The sequence below is a fragment of the Xyrauchen texanus genome, chromosome 8 (assembly GCF_025860055.1).
Source record: "Xyrauchen texanus isolate HMW12.3.18 chromosome 8, RBS_HiC_50CHRs, whole genome shotgun sequence".
NCBI lineage: Eukaryota > Metazoa > Chordata > Actinopteri > Cypriniformes > Catostomidae > Xyrauchen > Xyrauchen texanus.
The window spans coordinates 18,669,661-18,687,538 of record NC_068283.1 but is presented as its reverse complement, the minus strand read 5'-3'; the positions used below and the strand labels follow the sequence as shown (position 1 = coordinate 18,687,538).

At 38.9% G+C, this 17,878-nt stretch overlaps 1 protein-coding gene across 1 annotated transcript in view; it reads left to right on the top strand.

Moving 5' to 3' along the window:
- The window catches only part of LOC127647449 (trinucleotide repeat-containing gene 18 protein-like), a 102,659-nt gene extending 85,240 nt beyond the window's left edge, over positions 1–17,419 (top strand). Inside the window, 9 exon segments of the mRNA XM_052131696.1 lie at positions 1,565–1,682; positions 7,606–7,681; positions 8,116–8,224; positions 9,138–9,254; positions 10,029–10,187; positions 10,520–11,817; positions 11,943–12,179; positions 12,336–12,410; positions 12,501–17,419. Of these exon segments, the coding sequence (XP_051987656.1) occupies positions 1,565–1,682; positions 7,606–7,681; positions 8,116–8,224; positions 9,138–9,254; positions 10,029–10,187; positions 10,520–11,817; positions 11,943–12,179; positions 12,336–12,410; positions 12,501–12,707 (2,396 nt within the window). The 3' untranslated portion in view covers positions 12,708–17,419.
- Positions 17,420–17,878: the final 459 nt, after the last annotated feature.

Here is a 17,878-nt window from a genome sequence, read left to right as displayed (position 1 = left end):
TGATCTCAGAAATTTGGCCAGAATTGTTTGGGGCCAGCCTCCCTCAGCAGATTTATGAGCTGGGACTCTGTAAGCTCGCTCGATTTCCAGCTTGCAGTCAGTTATGTCGAGCTGACTCGGGAAGAGCTCGTCTAGGAATTTCACCACATCTCTGCCCGTGCTCATGAATTCCAACAATTCGGATGTTATTCCTATGGCTCCTATTCTATTATTTTTAAAGAATGTGTTCCAAATCAACTTTGGTCGCTAGCGGATTATCAGATAATTCCCTCTCCGATGACTCCAGATAATCAACCCACTTCTCAACATCTGCCACTCACAATTTTGTTTCCATCGCCATAATCGATCGACATATTACAGCGAGATCTGTAAGTCAGCATAAACTTTCTTCAGCATCACAAACATGTTGGACAGTTGACGCTGAATTTCTCCCACCGTGCCATTCAAGTCGAATCCCTGGTCTGCAGTTCCAGAGGTTTCAGCTTGAACACGTAAGTGTCTTTTAATATCTCCAGAGCCCAAAGATTTAGATTTTTTTGACATATTGACTACAAAGGCAAATATGTAGCAGGGTGTATCAAATCTCACCAGATTATAACGCAGAAATAATAAAAAATCAACAAAGTGCGTGGAGCTCGCCGCTCACACGTCTACTTCTCGCATGGCGTCCTAGCAATATTTTTATAAGATTATAAGCTTCAAATTTCTGCTTTTAAACCCTAAAACATTGGCCCAATTCACTTCCATAGTAAGTGACTCACTGTAATATTTAAAAAAAAAATTGTTTTAATGTTTTATGTGGTAATCAACATTATGCCACATATGCTGTTGATTGAACTTAATTTGTATTGAACCAGATTATGAGTCATGAATGAAAATAGAGACTTGTGGTTCAGTAAGGGAAGCGTATGTAACCATTCTGATTTAGTTTGTTAATTCAGTGAAGGATTCATCAGACTGATTTAAACAGTCAGTTGCATTGATTCATTAATAGAAGCGACTTATAAGGGTAATTTTTTCAGACTGCAAACGTACAGCATGACTAATGTAAACAAAGCAATAGAAAGACGTGGTGTGTTTTGGCGTTATTTGGCAGTACACAGGATTTTTATGCCATCAAATTCAATTCAGACTTTAAGCTCACTGCTATAAAATATCTGGAGATAACATGCAGGAAACACTGAAACGCATACATCGTTCACATTCAGCAAGACAGCTGAGCTCTTTTCCCCATTGCTCTCCCATTTTTAATTGCTGTTTTACGACTAAATTTAGACTTCATTTTCTTGGTCATGCATGCAATTAAAATTGAATGTCTTCTGAATGACGTGAGGGAGAGGTAATTTCACAGCTTATTTTATCTTAATCCGCCATTTAAAAATCAGAAAATCAATTCGGCCTGACTGCATTCGTACATTAATGGGATGAGCTCACACATACGTGTTCTGCAACATTTAGAGCATTTCAGGCGATAATGAGATGGCTCAGGCTTCATTTAGAGGCACAAGTTTGGACACACCTCTATCTCTCTAGCCTTGCTTACCTCCCTCCATTTCCCCCTCAGCCCCCCGGGACTGTGTCATTAACAAAGATGAACTGCAGGATGGACTACGGGTCCTCATCCCTATGGATGACAAACTCTTGTACGCCGGACATGTCAGCACCGTTCACTCTCCTGACATGTAAGAAACCCCACCCAAGCTGTTTTTCTTATGTTCTCTGTCTCCTGAACTGTTTACCTATTTAAGTTTATTTGTAGACCACAGAAGTGGTCCAGAAGTAAAAATCCCATCCAGAGTGGTCAAGTAATTGTGTATACTTTGTATAGACAATAAGTGTGTTTTTTTGACCCTTCGCTAAGCCCCGCTTTAAAACCATTTCTGAATAATTCTATCACTGCAACTGTTGCTGTGCAACATTTTTCTTACAAGTGACAAGAGGTACCCAGAGAAGATACACTCTCAGAGTTTTTCTTTCTTTTTTAAAATCTTTAAATGAATATTGAGAAGTGCATACTAAGAATTAAACTGTCATTCCTCATTCCCAAATGGACACGTGTAACATCAGCAAGGATACCGACATTTGCTCCTTAGGGGTAAGAGAATTCCTTAAGTCATTTCTATAAAGGCTAATCTCATTTGCTGAAAAAAATGTCAAACGGTTGCAGCATCTGGCCCAGGGAAATTTGTTTTGTTCCTGCCCTCTGTGAAACGTGTTTTCCCTCCAATTTAGTTTCATTAAAGCTGCAGCCCACAGCAGCTCAATGATCATATTTAGCATGCAGCACAGAACCTCATCTTCCTCTTATCAATCTGAGAGAGGTGAGCAGCCATCAATCTTGCCCGTCACAATCCTTCTCCCAACTTCCAGCGTTTTGAGAGCCTGAGAGGTCAAGCTACCTTCTGTAAGGGGGGGTTGATATTTGGATGCTAGTTCCTGTAACATACTAAATTCTTAAAGCTGAAGTGTGTAATTTTTTTCAGTGTTAAAATACTGTCTCATGACCCAGTTTAAAATGCACAGATATCTGTAAGTAAGCCATTCGTAGGACGAAATGTGTAACACTGGCTCTGTTGTGCTTTTGTTTGGGCTTTTCAACATTGGTTAAAGGTGCACTCAGTAAGTTTTTAATTGGCTCTGCATCTTACCAGAGACTATTTATTTATGAGAGATGGGTCACTTCAATTAAAATGAATGGGAGAAATTGAAACGGCCAACTAAGGAGCTCTTTGCTCAACGGTCAACAGATGTAGAAAGGTAGTCCCACCATACAGTTAAAAGAGCCAATCACCTTTTAGATACAGACATCACCTGTCAATCAACTCGAGAACGCACATTTGCTTTAGCTAGACATCCCTGAAAATGTCACATTTTAGCATAATATGTGTCAAAGAAGCACAATTTATGATACCGGTGTTGTCAGATTTTACTGCTGATGTAAAAAATATATATATATATAACGTAAGCTTGGCAAGCAGTTTGAGATTTTGGTGTTCCCTTTAAGTAGATAGGAGCTGCACTGTCATGACTGTTAATAGCCTCCCAGGAGAGTTCCAAAGATTGCAAAGACAGTGGACTGACTTGCTAGAAAGACTTTGAATCATACTCATCCAGTCGGTTCCAGTAGGACTTATGGTTTAGGTCTCTATAATGACACCCATCGTTGTGTATACTGAAAGTTTGTTTGCTGCTGCTTCTAGTCAAACATTTTTGTTTGTCTTCTGTTTTTTTGTGTTTTTCACCATCTCATACTCCATACATCTCTATTATAAACATTCTTGGATTCAATCCAAACTAATTTTCGTGCATTGTTGTGTGCTGGACTGTGGCCGGAGACCTGCAACTCTCCAGCTCTCTCCCGGTTGTAGACCGCTGTGCACTCATGATTGCCGTTTGATGTTGCGCCGTTTATCCATGATAAAGTAAACGTGTTATTATTATTGTCATTATTTGTGGTAGTAACTCAATCAGTTGCATGTCACGGTGTCATGTGGTGTAAACATGGCAGCACCCATGATGGGGCAACATGCTCTATGTAAAATTAAACAATTGGGTTTTTGATATGACTGAAACTGATATCTTCATCTCATGTAAGTTTATTCAAAATATTTTCAACATATTTCTAAATGCTTTTCATTTTTAAAAAAATTATAATAATCAGTAATGTATATTAACCAATGGTGTGAGTTTGTTGAGGAAACATGTTTGAAGTCATTATTTTTGCAATTCTGTTTGATTTAATTTAGCAGTGTAAAAATCATACACTTAATTGGGTTATTTAGAAAGCAGTAATTCAAATCTGTTAATTTACTGTAAGTTTGCATGGAATAATGAGTGATTTGTCATAAGGCAGTGAAATATCACTCGCTCTTTCTCTCTAAATCTGTGCATATGTCTCATGTACTAAAAATAGCTTTTTTTGTGCAGGACTGTGTCTCTTAGGCCTTTACTTGGTCTTTGCCCTGCCCTCTGGAAATATGTTTTTTAAACACATCTAGAGATTGAAAATCCATTTTTGTCCACTCAGATGTATATGCCGCCGCTTCTGCTGCTGTATGAGCCTCACCTGTCTTCATTAACGGCGCCTGTTGGGGAGAGCTTGGGCTTCTGTGGGCATGAACATGCTTGAAGTTCATGACAGTTGATTGCTTAATTGTGCTAATAATTCACACAGCTAGTGTTGAATTGGAACTGAAATCCAGGGAAAGGAAATGTGTCTGATCTCTGCCTGTGCTTCAGCTTCCATGAAGCCTTTATTTTCTGCTCTGAAAAGTTCTTTGGCAAAGCCATTGTCACACTTTCAAACGTGAAGACCATGCTAATAGCACAGGCCCATTATTATGTGTAACGGGGAACTAATTTAAGCTTTCACTCCATCCTTCACAGACATTTTTGTGTAATTTCTTTAATTGCATTTTAAAACAGTGGCTCTGTATAAAGAGAATTTTCACCACTAAAGTTCCATCTGTCTCTGTTCTAACAATAATCAATGGTACGTGAATGTCATCTTAGAGAGGAAATTTATGTGACAACTAGCATTGTGTGCTGGTATATTTTCACTCTCTGGGTAATCAAGGCCCTGATGTGGCTACTTGTCCAATAAATGGACATTAATTATTGTTTTGAATTCAAATTATTTTATTATGTGAGAAGACCACAAGAGACATTAAACTAGCAAAGCTAGTGTAGGAATTATATAGGTCAAGCGATAGTGGATTTTGCTGATACTATTAACTATTGTGGTGGGAAAGGCTGATAACCAATTCATCGGTTGAGTGCATATCGATGCATAGAATATAAAAATTAAAAAAAAAATGTAGGCACTGATATATAGACTAAAATTAAGAAAATCCAAGATGCAGGTTGTTCAACCAAATTCCCAATAATAACCAGAATATTTTTTAGATTTGGTACATAACGTGGGACTTTTAACAAGCCCAAAAAACACAACGGGCTCTTATTTTTAAAGTAACTTAACTTAATTACAATGCTCTATAATAAACTGTTTACCACATTAGCTTTATATTCACCAAATTTTAATGGGGAATAAGGTTATGAAATTGAAGAAACTATGTATGTGTTGAAAGGGCACATTTCCATATAGTCACTTATTAATTTTTTTGCATGCATTGATTATCTTATCAGAATAACAAAATATGCATTGAAGTGAGGAAACAAATATGGATAGTCAATGATGAAAGATTTAGATACAGAAAATCCCCACATGTTTGTTTAATTTCACCTCTTAAGCCTGCTGTTATACTGTAGAACCAAGCTGTTCTAACAGTAGAATCCTTCAGCTCTGGTCAAAGAGAAACAGATTAATAAAAAATAATAATAATTAAAAAAAAATCATCATTTTTGCAGATAACCAATAGTTCCAAAAAGCTTCTATCAGCACCAATTAATCGGTAAAACCAATATATCGGTATACCTCCTGTAGGAATCTGTTGCCACGGACAAAGATCATTTATTCAGTTTGGCAAAATAAAAAACATTTTAAATGTTGCTATTGACCAATCATAATCAAATATTCCAAAGAGACATTTAAAAAATGTATAGCACATTGAAATTGATAAGTCCAATGTAGCTACATAAAAGTAGATTAACTTTTCCATAAGAACATTTATTATCATTAGAAATGACTCCATACTGACCATTAGTACAAAATACCTTCCATTACACTTGCGAACAAACACATTTTGGTGAAGGTGAACATTCCCATATTGTAAACCTATATCAGGCGAGCCATCCACAACATCCACAGACAGATATTTAACCCTGCTGCATGTGGTCTGAGCCTGGACAATCTTTCTCCCCCATGAGGCAGCTGGTGTGAATTTATCCCAGGCTTTGCAGACACAACCAATCAGGTTTGGCTGGCAGAGTCCTCCCCCTCAGGCCAGCACCAGGAGGAAGTGTTCTCGGGAGGTTGTCCCACATCACCTCCCAGGTCCATGTCACAGTAATAAGGCTGCCAGTCAGTGATGGACACCTATGAAAGCTAGCTCTGAGTCCCATGAACCCATGCTGACTTATAGAAGCAGAGATACAGAGTGACCTGCGCCTTTAAGGGCCACTCACTGTGTTCCCTCTTTTTCCAACAACCCATAAGACTCTTAAAGAACTAGTTTACCCAAAATTGCAAACCCTTGTATGTCCTGTGGACTTCTTTTATGATGCTTTTGCGTCCTTTTAGAAGCTTGAAAGCTCCAGTCCTCATTCTTTGTATTTGCATGGAGTGAAAAAATGGCCAGCTCATTCTTTCAAAATTTCTCCTTTTGTATTCCACAAAAGAAAGTCCTACAGGCTTGGAACAAAATTAGGGTGAGTAAATGATGACAGTATTTTCATTTTTGGGTGAATTAATCCTTTAAAGCTTTCTTTTAATTGAACAATATCTATATATTTGCTTGGTGGTACACTTTGGCAGTGGAAACTGTAATATGTCTTGAACTAGAAGTGAACTTCCTGGAATAATGTTCCAATAATATTCCAAATCAGGAGCTAGAAGCCTATGTTTGGATTCTGTTCTGCCTACGCACTAACCTACCCTAGCCTGCCTGCCTTTTATTCCTTTTTTCCATTTGCGTCGGTGACCATTTTGGCTCTCACTTGCAATATGTCAAGAAACTGTTTGACTTATCAGGCATATCCCCCACAGCACTGGCTTCTTGACAGTAAAGACAAAAACAGAGCCACAAAAGGATGAACTTATCGGGCAAGGAATGCACGGCCCTCCAAATTTCGTCCCTGAAGTCGTGCATGAATAAAGGGGAGGGCGATTAGAGAGAAAGCCAGGCTTCGATGGGTATTGTGAATAAAGGCTGGTTCAAAGCTCTGTGTAGTTCTCAGAGGAGCCCTGTCTGCATGTTAAAAGTGCCTCAGCTTTTGGGCTCCTGAGACTTTTGATTTAGCCCCTCTGCATCTCTCTGCTACAGCCCGGTTGATATATTCTTTAGACAAAACCATTATGCACTGAGCACAGTTTCCAAATCCATCAAAATTGAAAAATAGTTGGTCCTTAAAATGCAAGTGGAGAGTGATCCAACCTTTTGAAGCTCCAAAAAGAACAGACAGTCAGCATAAACGTCATCCATATGACTCCAGCAGTTAAATTAATGTCTTCTAAAGTGATTTGATCACTTTTGTTGTGAAAAAATATTAATATAGAAGTACTTTTTAACTGTAATCCATCAATTCTGGTAATCTTCACAAGCGGGCTGAGTTCACGCGGTCTCGTGTGACGTATTCGCTCAGTTGAGACATCCAGGATAAGCACCATTGTGAGTAAACAAACAGATAAATACAGATCTAAACCAAAAGTGGACAATTGACTGCAAACATTTGTTTAGGTCTGGCTCTGTTCTGGGATCTAACGTCTACAATTCCCATTTGATAAAAGTCCTGCCTTGTATTTTTGCTCTGGTGCATTGCTCTGTTTCACTCAGAAATATGTTAAATTATGGAAGTAATATAGGTTGCGAATGCTGTTTCTGTTGACTATTTCCAGGACATTATATTTATACCTCCGTGTTTGAGCCTTTCAGATTTAGTCTTTTTTATGTTTGTTTTGGGCTCATGATGCTGTGTCCTATCTTATAGATACAGTGTGGTGGTGGAGGGCGAGAGGGGTAACAGGCCACATATCTACTGTCTGGAGCAGCTGCTACAGGAGGCGGTCAGTACACAACACTGCCCTGTACTAGTCACTGACCCACATACATGTTACGGCTCACCACAGCGGGCCTGTGTTTTACTCCAGGCACACTCCTCGGCTTCCTCTCTCTCTGCTAACATGCCCAGGGCATGCTGAAATACAGAAACGGTTTAGCACATTCCCCTGATATTAAGCTAAGGGCCTGTTTTGCTCCAGTACCTCTGTCTGTTGATTTAGGCACACACACTCTTGACTACTGCCTCTCCTTCCTAATGAACCATTGGAAGCAGACCACTGCCAAAAGCAACCTTAGCCATAACAGCCTCTCTTTGATGGATTATATAAAAAATAAATTTCCTCATTACCAGAAAATGATTCATTAGTTATTCATCTTACCAAATAGATGGTTGTAAAGTGTTGCATGGTTAATCTCTTTCACTGCCTCTGTCCTACAGATAATTGATGTGAAGCCCCCCTCCATCAGATACCTTCCCCAAGGGACCAGGATTGCAGCCTACTGGAGCCAGCAGTACCGTTGCCTCTACCCTGGCACAGTCGTAAGAGGTAGGGCTTGCATGTTCCGCTTAATTTAGTGCTTTTCACAGGCTATTAAAGGGATAATTCACTCAAAAATGAAAATGTTGTCATTTACTCACATAAATGTTGCTCCAAACATTTATAACTTTCTTCCTTGAAACACATAAGGTGAATTATTTAAAATAATTTACGCCATAATGTAATTGACTCTGGTCTGTCAAACTGAAAAAGGACAAAGAAACCCATAAAATCACAGTAAAAGTAATTGATAAGACTCATGCAGTATATTAAAATTCTTCTGAACCAATACAATAATTTTGTGTGAATGAAATTTTTAATTTATTAAAAATTATTAAAGTCAAGTGCTTAAATCAAATATGGCATCTATGATGACAACAGCCAACTTAATTGGCTCTCATCGCATCTCATTGATAAAGACTAAAGAGAATTAATAAAGAAATAGGATGAGAATCAGTGAGGTGCAAAAACTTTAATTGCATACAAATGTCCACTGTGCTCCGAACAGAGGCACAGTAAGAAAACCTTTCAGAGCACAGGCTTGTTTCATTTCCTTTAATCTAAATCTTTTTGCCAAGCAAGCCCATAAGCACTGCCAGATAAACTGAGCCAGGGAATGAAGGATGATGTGGTTAGCTACATGCGGAGCTCTGCTCTATTATTATTTATTTTCCCTCCTGCTAAGAAAGGGAGGGAGCTGAAGACTTGTCAAGAAACTCTTAAAGGGAGGTCGCTGCCGCTGCTGCTGTCAACCAATGGAACGAAAAGGCCCTGTATGAATCCCTGCAGCCTCAACTGCACCGCTGAGAAATATGCTGCTGCTTTTTGCGCTGCAGTATTTTCTGTTTTACTCAGTGGAAACGTAAATTGAGGTGATGTGCATTCCTTTGCGTCAATCTTCAATTCTGTTACGTGTCCCCAGGGAGCCCAGATATGGAAGAAGTGGACGACTTGATCACAGTGGAGTTTGATGATGGAGACGCTGGGCGGATCCCTCTCTCGCATATTAGGTTGCTGCCGCCGGACTACAAGATTCAGTGTGAGTATTCAGCAAAGTAGGGAGTAAATGCCAAGGCACGAAAGAGTGCCTAAAACATTACCTGAATGTCCAAGATATATAAACACCCCATATGTGCTTTGTTTGATTTGGACAATATGCAGCCACTGATTTTGTTTGGTTTTGCTCTTGAAGTATTGAGTAAAAAAGTAAAAGCTGCCAGTGGATTGCATTTGAGTGAAACGGAGAGGTTTCAATTTGTGTGCAATATTAAATAGCACAGAGTATAAATATTAATATCTGTGTATTTGGCTGTGAATTTTGTGTATGATAGCTTTCAAAATATATCAAAGGGAAACATTTGGAAATTTGCAAATAGTTTGGTTACTAAAGCAATTTATTTAGATTTAATTTTTCAACTGGCAAATAGGCTTTGAACTATTACAAATGTTCTATACAATTTTGGTGTCTATTATTGAGCATGTTTACATGCACTACAATATGTTGATAACTATAATAAAATGAACTTATTAAAAAAATTATCTTTTTTAACTGATATTGTTATCAAATCAAAAACAGTCATGTGCTTGACTATGAGCACATTGGATAAGCCGGTAAGAATGCCTGTAAACGCGTTTAGATGCAGCTGACATCAGGGTACATCAGGATAATCTATGTGTGCTCATCGTTTTTTGCAATGAAAGAAAACCATTTAAGTCATGTACATGACCTTTCACGTTTATTAATCATAATCGATGTAAGATGCATGCAAACGCATTCAGTTATATTTTCTAAACTGAATGTGTGTCTGAACAGGTGCAGAACCATCCCCTGCCCTCCTTGTGGCCAGCACTAGAAGACGAGGAAGGAAGTGCAATAAGGATGTACATGAGGGCAAAGAGATGCCTCGCAAAAGCACGGAGGAGTCTGCCCCAAAAAGTAGGGGTCGAGGGAGAAAACCCAAACCAAAACCTGGTAATTTCCACTCCTTAGACCAAACACTTGCCCTCATTCAAATTTAAGCAAGTAAAAAAAAAAGCACAACATAATTACTATTATTATTATTCATAAAGGTTAATATTACATTTGGTTTAAATTAAACATAAAGCAGTCAGAACTAGAAATTACTGAAATGAGAAATGTAGTGAACTTGCAAAACTGTATTAGTGGTTTTATAGATTTTAAATCATTTTCTTATGGTTGGTAAAAAAGCTTTCTGCCAGAACAGTAACAGCTTTCAGCCTCCCAGCATTCTGTGTGTTTTTGGTCTGGCATATTAAAACCTTCCCTCCTGTTCTACTTTCCAGAGCCTGAAGTCGTTCCAAAGGAGCATGAAAAGACTGACACACCAGGCCCAAAGCAGGTCCCCGAGAGGCCCCTGTCCAGCCAAAAAAGCATCCCACGGCCAGGTAGAAAAATTAAGCAAGCCGGTCCCTCCATTCCCGTATCTAATGAAAGCCAGAAGAAAACCACAGGAATCAAGCCCCCAGCCAAAGTGCGTTCCCAGCCACAGTCTGTCTATTCTCCACCGCTCTATGGAAAAGTTCTGTCTGTGGATCTCTATAATGAGCCCTCCACTTCTCTGGCCTCTTTTATGTCCAACAATGGGACTGCAATTCCCGCAGGGAAAGGAAAGCCAGTCAAGCGCTTGCGAAAAGCAGAGGAGGAGACATCAGCGTTTGGTGTAAAAATGCAACGCAAGCAACCTCAAACTGAAATCCTGATCAAACTTGACCATGAAGGAGTCATGTCACCTAAAACCAAGAAGACCAAAGCCTTGATGATGATGGAGGGCCAGAACCTCTCCAAACGTGAGAATAAGTCAGTAATGGGCGTCAGCTACACGACAGTATCCACCACCACTGAAAAAATATTGAAAGCAAAGACCAAGCCAGTTGAGGCAGAGCACCCTAATGCAGAGAGCGTGTCCACCTACAGCGTTCGTAAGCTGGGATGTGGCAGTGATGGTCTGATGAAGGTGAGCAGCTCTGGGGATAAGGAAAAGAGGGAACAAGAGTGTCCCAGCTGCAGTAGTAGTAGCAGTAGCAGCTCTGAATCAGATGGAGAAGAGCAAGGGGCTTCCCAGGACAAGAAGAACAAACAAGACTCCACCAGCTCCAACAGCTCACGGGCATCAAGCCCCACCTCGTCCAGCTCTTCAACCAGCAGCTCCTCATCCTCAGCCAGATCCCACTCTTCCTCATCTTCATCATCCTCCTCCTCCACCAGTGACGAAGAATCCTCCTGCAGCTCAGATGAAGAACATGTCACTGTTTCTCAACCATCTCCTGTGGAGCAGGTGCCACCTCAAGAGGAGGAAGAGGAGACAAATGCAAAAGCAGGGCTTTCAGCCAACATCCATAAGCTCCAGAAGCAACATTCTTCTACCACCCAACAGGAACAGTGTTCCCAGCAACAAAAGTCCCAGAAGCAGCAGAAGGTGAAGCAGGGTGTTGGTCGCCCTAAAAGACGTGAGGGAATTCACCTCCCAACAACCAAGGAGTTGGCAAAAAGACAAAGACTTCCCTCTGTAGAGAACAGACCCAAGATCTCAGCTTTCCTCCCTGCCAGACAGCTGTGGAAGTGGTTTGGAAAGCCTACTCAGGTGAGTCAGATTTGAGGGATATTGGGTTTTGTAAAAGCCAACCGCAGTGTGTGCCAATCTAGAATCACATGTCTTGCTTTGTTAAATTCCACTAGAAAACTATTTTTCCCTTCAACTTTTATCAGAGGCGGGGAATGAAAGGGAAGGCAAAGAAGCTTTTCTACAAGGCCATAATGCGTGGGAAGGAAATGATCTGTATTGGAGATTGTGCGGTTTTCCTGTCTGCTGGACGACCCAACCTCCCCTTCATTGGACACATCCAGAGCATGTGGGAGTCCTGGGGAAGCAACATGGTGGTCCGGGTCAAATGGTTCTATCATCCAGAGGAAACAAACCCTGGAAAGAAACTTCATGACAAAAAGGTCTCTTGGTGCTCAATAAACAAACATAATATGTGTTGCAGGCTTAAATGCTCAAAGGCTTTTTTTTTTCTTTTTTTTTTACACTAGCACTGGATTTTTACTTTATCCAAATCTATCCTTAATCTGGGTTTGTAACTTTTCAAATTTTTTTTTTAGAACTGGGATGAAATGTCTGGCCAAAGTCTTCCTGCTGTTCTGCAAGCTTCCAACCAGAGGAAAGACTTCATGGAGGTAAGGTAATCAATGCAATAAATCATATAATCGTCTTTGTTTTTTGGGAAAAATATTGAATGATCTCCATTTCCCCTTTTCTTTTTCTAGCGAGCACTGTACCAGTCCTCTCATATTGATGAGAATGATGTTCAAACCATTTCTCATAAATGTCTGGTGGTCAGCCTAGAGCAATATGAGCAGATGATTAAAACAAAGAAGTACCAGGACAGTGAAGACCTTTACTATCTAGCAGGCACTTATGAACCCACCACTGGAATGATATTTAACACTGATGGGGTTCCCGTCATCTGCTGAGGAGCAACAAATGAGACGTGGACATAAGGAAGAGATACAAGACACAAGAGCTAGACAAATTTGGTGGTTTTACTCAAAGTCCAACTAATCCAACAAGTATGGAACATGTTCTGACAAAGACACACATAAGAGGCTGAGATTACAGTCACTACCTGAGTTAAGACTGCTTTAAGATATGTCATACCTGTGACATTCATTTGACACTTAATGTTTTCAAGTCAATTGTAACTTGGAATCACTCAGTATTGCAGAAATGATGTAGTACAGATTCAGAACTTGACGTAAAATATCTTGCCAGTTTATGGAGCACCTTTTGTTGGTCACTCTTGCTTGATCTGGTGATGTGAATGTGGTGGACAAATTATTTCTTTGGACTTATGCAGTTAAGGAATCTCTGTTTAAGAAAGCAAAGAGGAAAATGTGTCCAAGAAAGTCAAAACGTGTCAAACGCATTTACACAGCTGAGCCCTTTCATCTCACCCATCACCAGTGCAGCTGGAATGGATGGGACTCCACTTCTGCGGGACTCAGTCTCGAGGGTGAGAGGGCCTGCTTGAAACCAGCTTTCTTGGCCCTGGGACCAATTCATGGGAGGAGTAATTTAAGCTGACAGGGCATGTAACACTTGCAGTTCCTATCTGCCCAGAGAGCCATCTTCACCACAAGCTCCGCAGTCCAGTGTACTACTACTAGACCCCTGCAAGTACTCAAAGGGACAAGGTCTTGCTAATACATTTGGACAGGTAAAATAATACCAGACTTCTAGCTGTGGCCCTACTTGATGAGAACTTAAATAAAAGGTCTCCCCCTTCTTCACGACCCAAGGACTGAACTGTGGTTTTCGCAAGTCTGCAAGAATGGTTTATTCAGTGGAAAAAGTGAGTCACTTTTCCAACCAAGCAGCCCGAAAGATCTATCTGAATATTTATACGATCATCTCCCTCAGCCACGGAGGCCAAAAAGGTTTCTTTGTTCACGGAGGTTTCTTTTAATGAGTCAAGGGTTCTAAAGGGACGGTTGTTTTAGAGAAATCATGCAGATGACCCCGTTTGTAAATACAGAAAGCTACAGTATATACAATATGGACAAATATATTTTATTTTCGTGTATCAGGTTTATGTGACAGTACTTTTTTTAAAACAGTAAAAGATGAAAAAAGCTTTAATAAACTGTGAATAAAATTTAAAGCATAAATATCAGGAACTAGTTTTAGAAAAATATCTTAGTTGTTACTGGATCCGATCTCAGATGCCCACTACAATGACGACGTATGAAATGTAGAAATGTAATCGTAATATCAAAACTACTATTGCAGGACAAATGGTTTATGGAATTTGACCGTGTTCAGAACCAGTTGTCCCATAATGTAGTTTTACAACAGAAAGCACTTAAATTCTGTCCTTGATCTTACACAGGACAGACTTCCCTTGACAATCCCCCGTGCAGGTGGGCTGGAAAAAACATTTTTGTTCTCTCATTGCTTCTCAGGGTCAGTGAGAGATAGTGAGATGGAGAATGACAATTTCAAAACGCCATGTAATCAAGCTATGTTCGCTTTTCGTATCTGTTGTACTTGGCTTTCCTTTTTTTGTAGAAATATCCCCAATCTTCCCCACAGAAAGCAATTACATGTCATGCATGAAAGCACTTTTTTAGAATTAACAAATAGCTGAGCAGGTCAGAGCAAAGGCACAAGGCGACGTTATCTGTTAGGGAAAGGTGAGGTATTTTTGCCTTTCTAAATCGGTTTTTTTCTGGTTCATGGCCTTAATAGCCTTAACCTTGGTCCCTAAAGGCTGCCACATGCTGGCAGAATCAAAGTCTGAATGTTGTCTTTGAAAATAGGTCCCACTGATTGATATTGTGTTCCAAAGAAAGTGCCATCAGTCATCAGAGGCTCTGGTGTGCTGTTAGGACCAGGCTACGGATTTGCTGCTTCTTTAATCAAGACCAGTCAAATGTATTTGATTTATTTGGCTTCATTATATGCTGAGCTGGCAATGTTGACAATGACAATGTTTTTCAGCCTTGCTTTTATTTCTTAATTATTATTATGGTTCTTTATTTGTACCTCATTTTTATGGTTCAACGGAGGTATGAAGGTTTTTTTTTTTTAGTTTGGAAGTATTTGCTGAAAGCATGTTTTGTTAGATGCCGGCAAGGAAAGTGTTCTTGTGCATTTCTCATGGTTTTAGACTGTAACGTAGAAATAACAGTTATGGTTGTAAACATGTATGGTTTCCAGGATATATTCAAAAACACAAGGTTAGAAGCCTCATTTGATTCAATATTTCTGCAGTTGCCGCCACCGCCTTTAGTCTACATCTTTTTTTCTTTTTCTTTTTTTTTTTTTCATTATATCCAGCCAAATTTTTTAAATCTGTATTTCTTACTACATCCCACCTTGGTTTGATTTTTTTTTATTTGATATTTTCTCTTAGTGGTATTTTTACACATTTTATGTCACCATGTGTGGGCTTTTTAAATCATTGTCTGTTTTTACATTTTCATGAATACCCCAACGACTCTGAATGATGTTTATTTGACTCTTCCTGATTCTTTGTTGTTTTGCTTTTATTATCCCCCTGTTTTTGTGGGAGTATAGAGAGATCAAGAAGGGTATGGACACTAGATAATTCCAGTCTCAGTGATTGGAAACATATTTGGCCTACTCAGTATTTCAGAATTTCTTCTACATCTTAGAAATGTTTTAACACTATTACAGATAGTATAACGGTAATGATTGAAATATGTCTTATGTCTGAAGTTTTTACGTACATTTCATAACATTGCCCAATCTCTCTTAAAGAGATGATATCTTGTTGATATTCAATAGTTTGTATTTCTTAACTTGTTTTATCATTGTGTATGGTGTCTTGAGGTTTTGAACAATATTCAGCCTATTCCGGTTCAGACCGTTTAATTTTTTTTTAAGTCCCCTAATTTGGTTGAGGATTTTACACATACCCAAAGCCTATTCAAATGCCAAATAATAGTATAATGCACAGAGAATCTGACGCAACATTACACAAGCTGATTTGATTTGACATGATCTTTGAATACAAAATGTATTTTGTGTTGAATATTTGCCTGTTTATTGAATTGTACAATTTAAGTGCCCCTGAAAATGTTTACTCTGAGCTTGAGTCAAGCTGTAAAGCACTTTTTAGAGTATTTTTGTCTGCATGTTTTAGAAATCGCATATATGCTTCTAGAAATAATATTACAGCAATCAACAAAAATATATATATTTTGCTTATTGTGACGTAGTGTAACGTTAGTACATTAACACCAGAAGCGGCGAGAGTGTAAAAATTCGCTCTGGCTGCCCTGCCTTCAACGCTCGTGGACGCTCTGACGTAGTTGAAATAGGCGGCAACGTTTGTTCAGAATGCTTTGTTTTGTGAACTGTATTTAAAGGGGCCGCAATTTAAACATCCAGACATGTCGACCATTTACTTTTTGCCGACCTATCACAAGTAGCGTATATCCTCATGAACTCTTTAAAATGTGAAAATAAGAAATCGATCGATGGCAGAAAGTAATTCAAATTATAGTTCTTTGTTATCAAAATAAAATACATTTGTAATAATAACTGTGGTCTTGGTGGTTTTATATCCCTGTAAACAAACAGGGCCAGATCATATATTACTGGGAAACCCGCCACGGCAATAATTAGTTTCTCCTCCATTTTATCTTCGGAACTAATGTTTGGTGGGAACCAAAGTTTACACTGTTGTGTTCTCTAGACTTCGCTAGAGCGGAGCACTTCTATATTCCAATAGGTTGCCGACGAACTGTCACAGCTCATTACCATAATGTTGACTGCACTTGACCTTTCATCTGACGCCCACACCGCCCAAGACTCGCCGCCGAGAGACGCTGGCTGTCATTGAAAATGAATGACTTCCGGTCGATTTGACACTCTCGTCGCCTCTGGTGTGAACGTACGGTAATGGAGATCAGAGTCCATCCCTTTCCCCTTCAGGTCACTGTATGAGATGGTGGCCTCTGCTTATAGCAGTCATGTGGGATGAATTGGTGATGTCCTCTGCTACTTGTCCAGGGTCCTTTTGAGTGTCTTTTATGATGTATAAGGTTTAACTGGCATATTAGAGAAAATGGTGTATAGCCGAGTAGAAGCTTAATAGAGTTCACTGTTTGCATGATTCTTTTTGTTTTCTAAATCATTGTTTTATTTCTTTATGACATTCCCCCTCTCAGAACAATAGTCCTCCATGCTTAATGTGCAATACTGCTGAATTTGGATTCTGTGAGGTAGCTGCTAGTGAGGGAAGAAACGTGTTCATGAATGTTGGAGATGAGAGAGTTATCTGCTGTTCTGCTGTTCCTTCAGCATTGGTAAGGTCCTGTTACAAAAAAATTATTTTATTTTTTTTAGAAATCTATAGTTTTTAAATTTATTATTTGACATTTTAAATGCATCAAGGTTTTGTAAATGATCCTTTTATGAGAGGGGGAGATCAGTATGGATATACTTTGTACACACATTTAATCTTGTAAAAAAAAAATTAAGTAAAAAAAAAGAAAAAAAAAATACTGATACCGATATTGAAGATTGCTGTTGACTTGTGCGTAAAATTCAATGGAATGAGTTTTTTTTTTTTTTTTTAAAGATGCAACCAGCATTCAGTGTTTTTCAATTCTTTTAGTATCTCAGTATTTTCTAGTTGATCAATAAATGTCATGAAATGGAATTGTGTTTGTCTCCTTTTGTTTTATGTATCTTTCCCTTAACCGTGTGTCAAAGGAATAATTCACCCTAAAACGAGACATTCTATTATAATTTATTCATCCTAATGTTTTTCCAAACATGTGTGACTTTCTTATACTGAGCACAAAAGAACATTTAATGAATTGATATTCAAGAGATATATAATTGATATAGAGATTGTATTGATGGAGAAGAATTTTATTATAGAGCTTATACACAGTGGCTCACATGTTCGTTTGTGGCGTTTTTGTAGCGCTGAAGATTGCAAGTTCAGGCATGAACATGCAAGCCACTGAACAGGTTTTTATTGAAAAATTACTCCCTTTTCTTAAGTTTGTAAGTTACAGTGCATTCAGAAAGTATTCAGACCCCTTAATTTTTTTACATTTTGTTATGTTGCATTCTTGTGCTAAAATGCTTTACTTTTTTTCTGCAT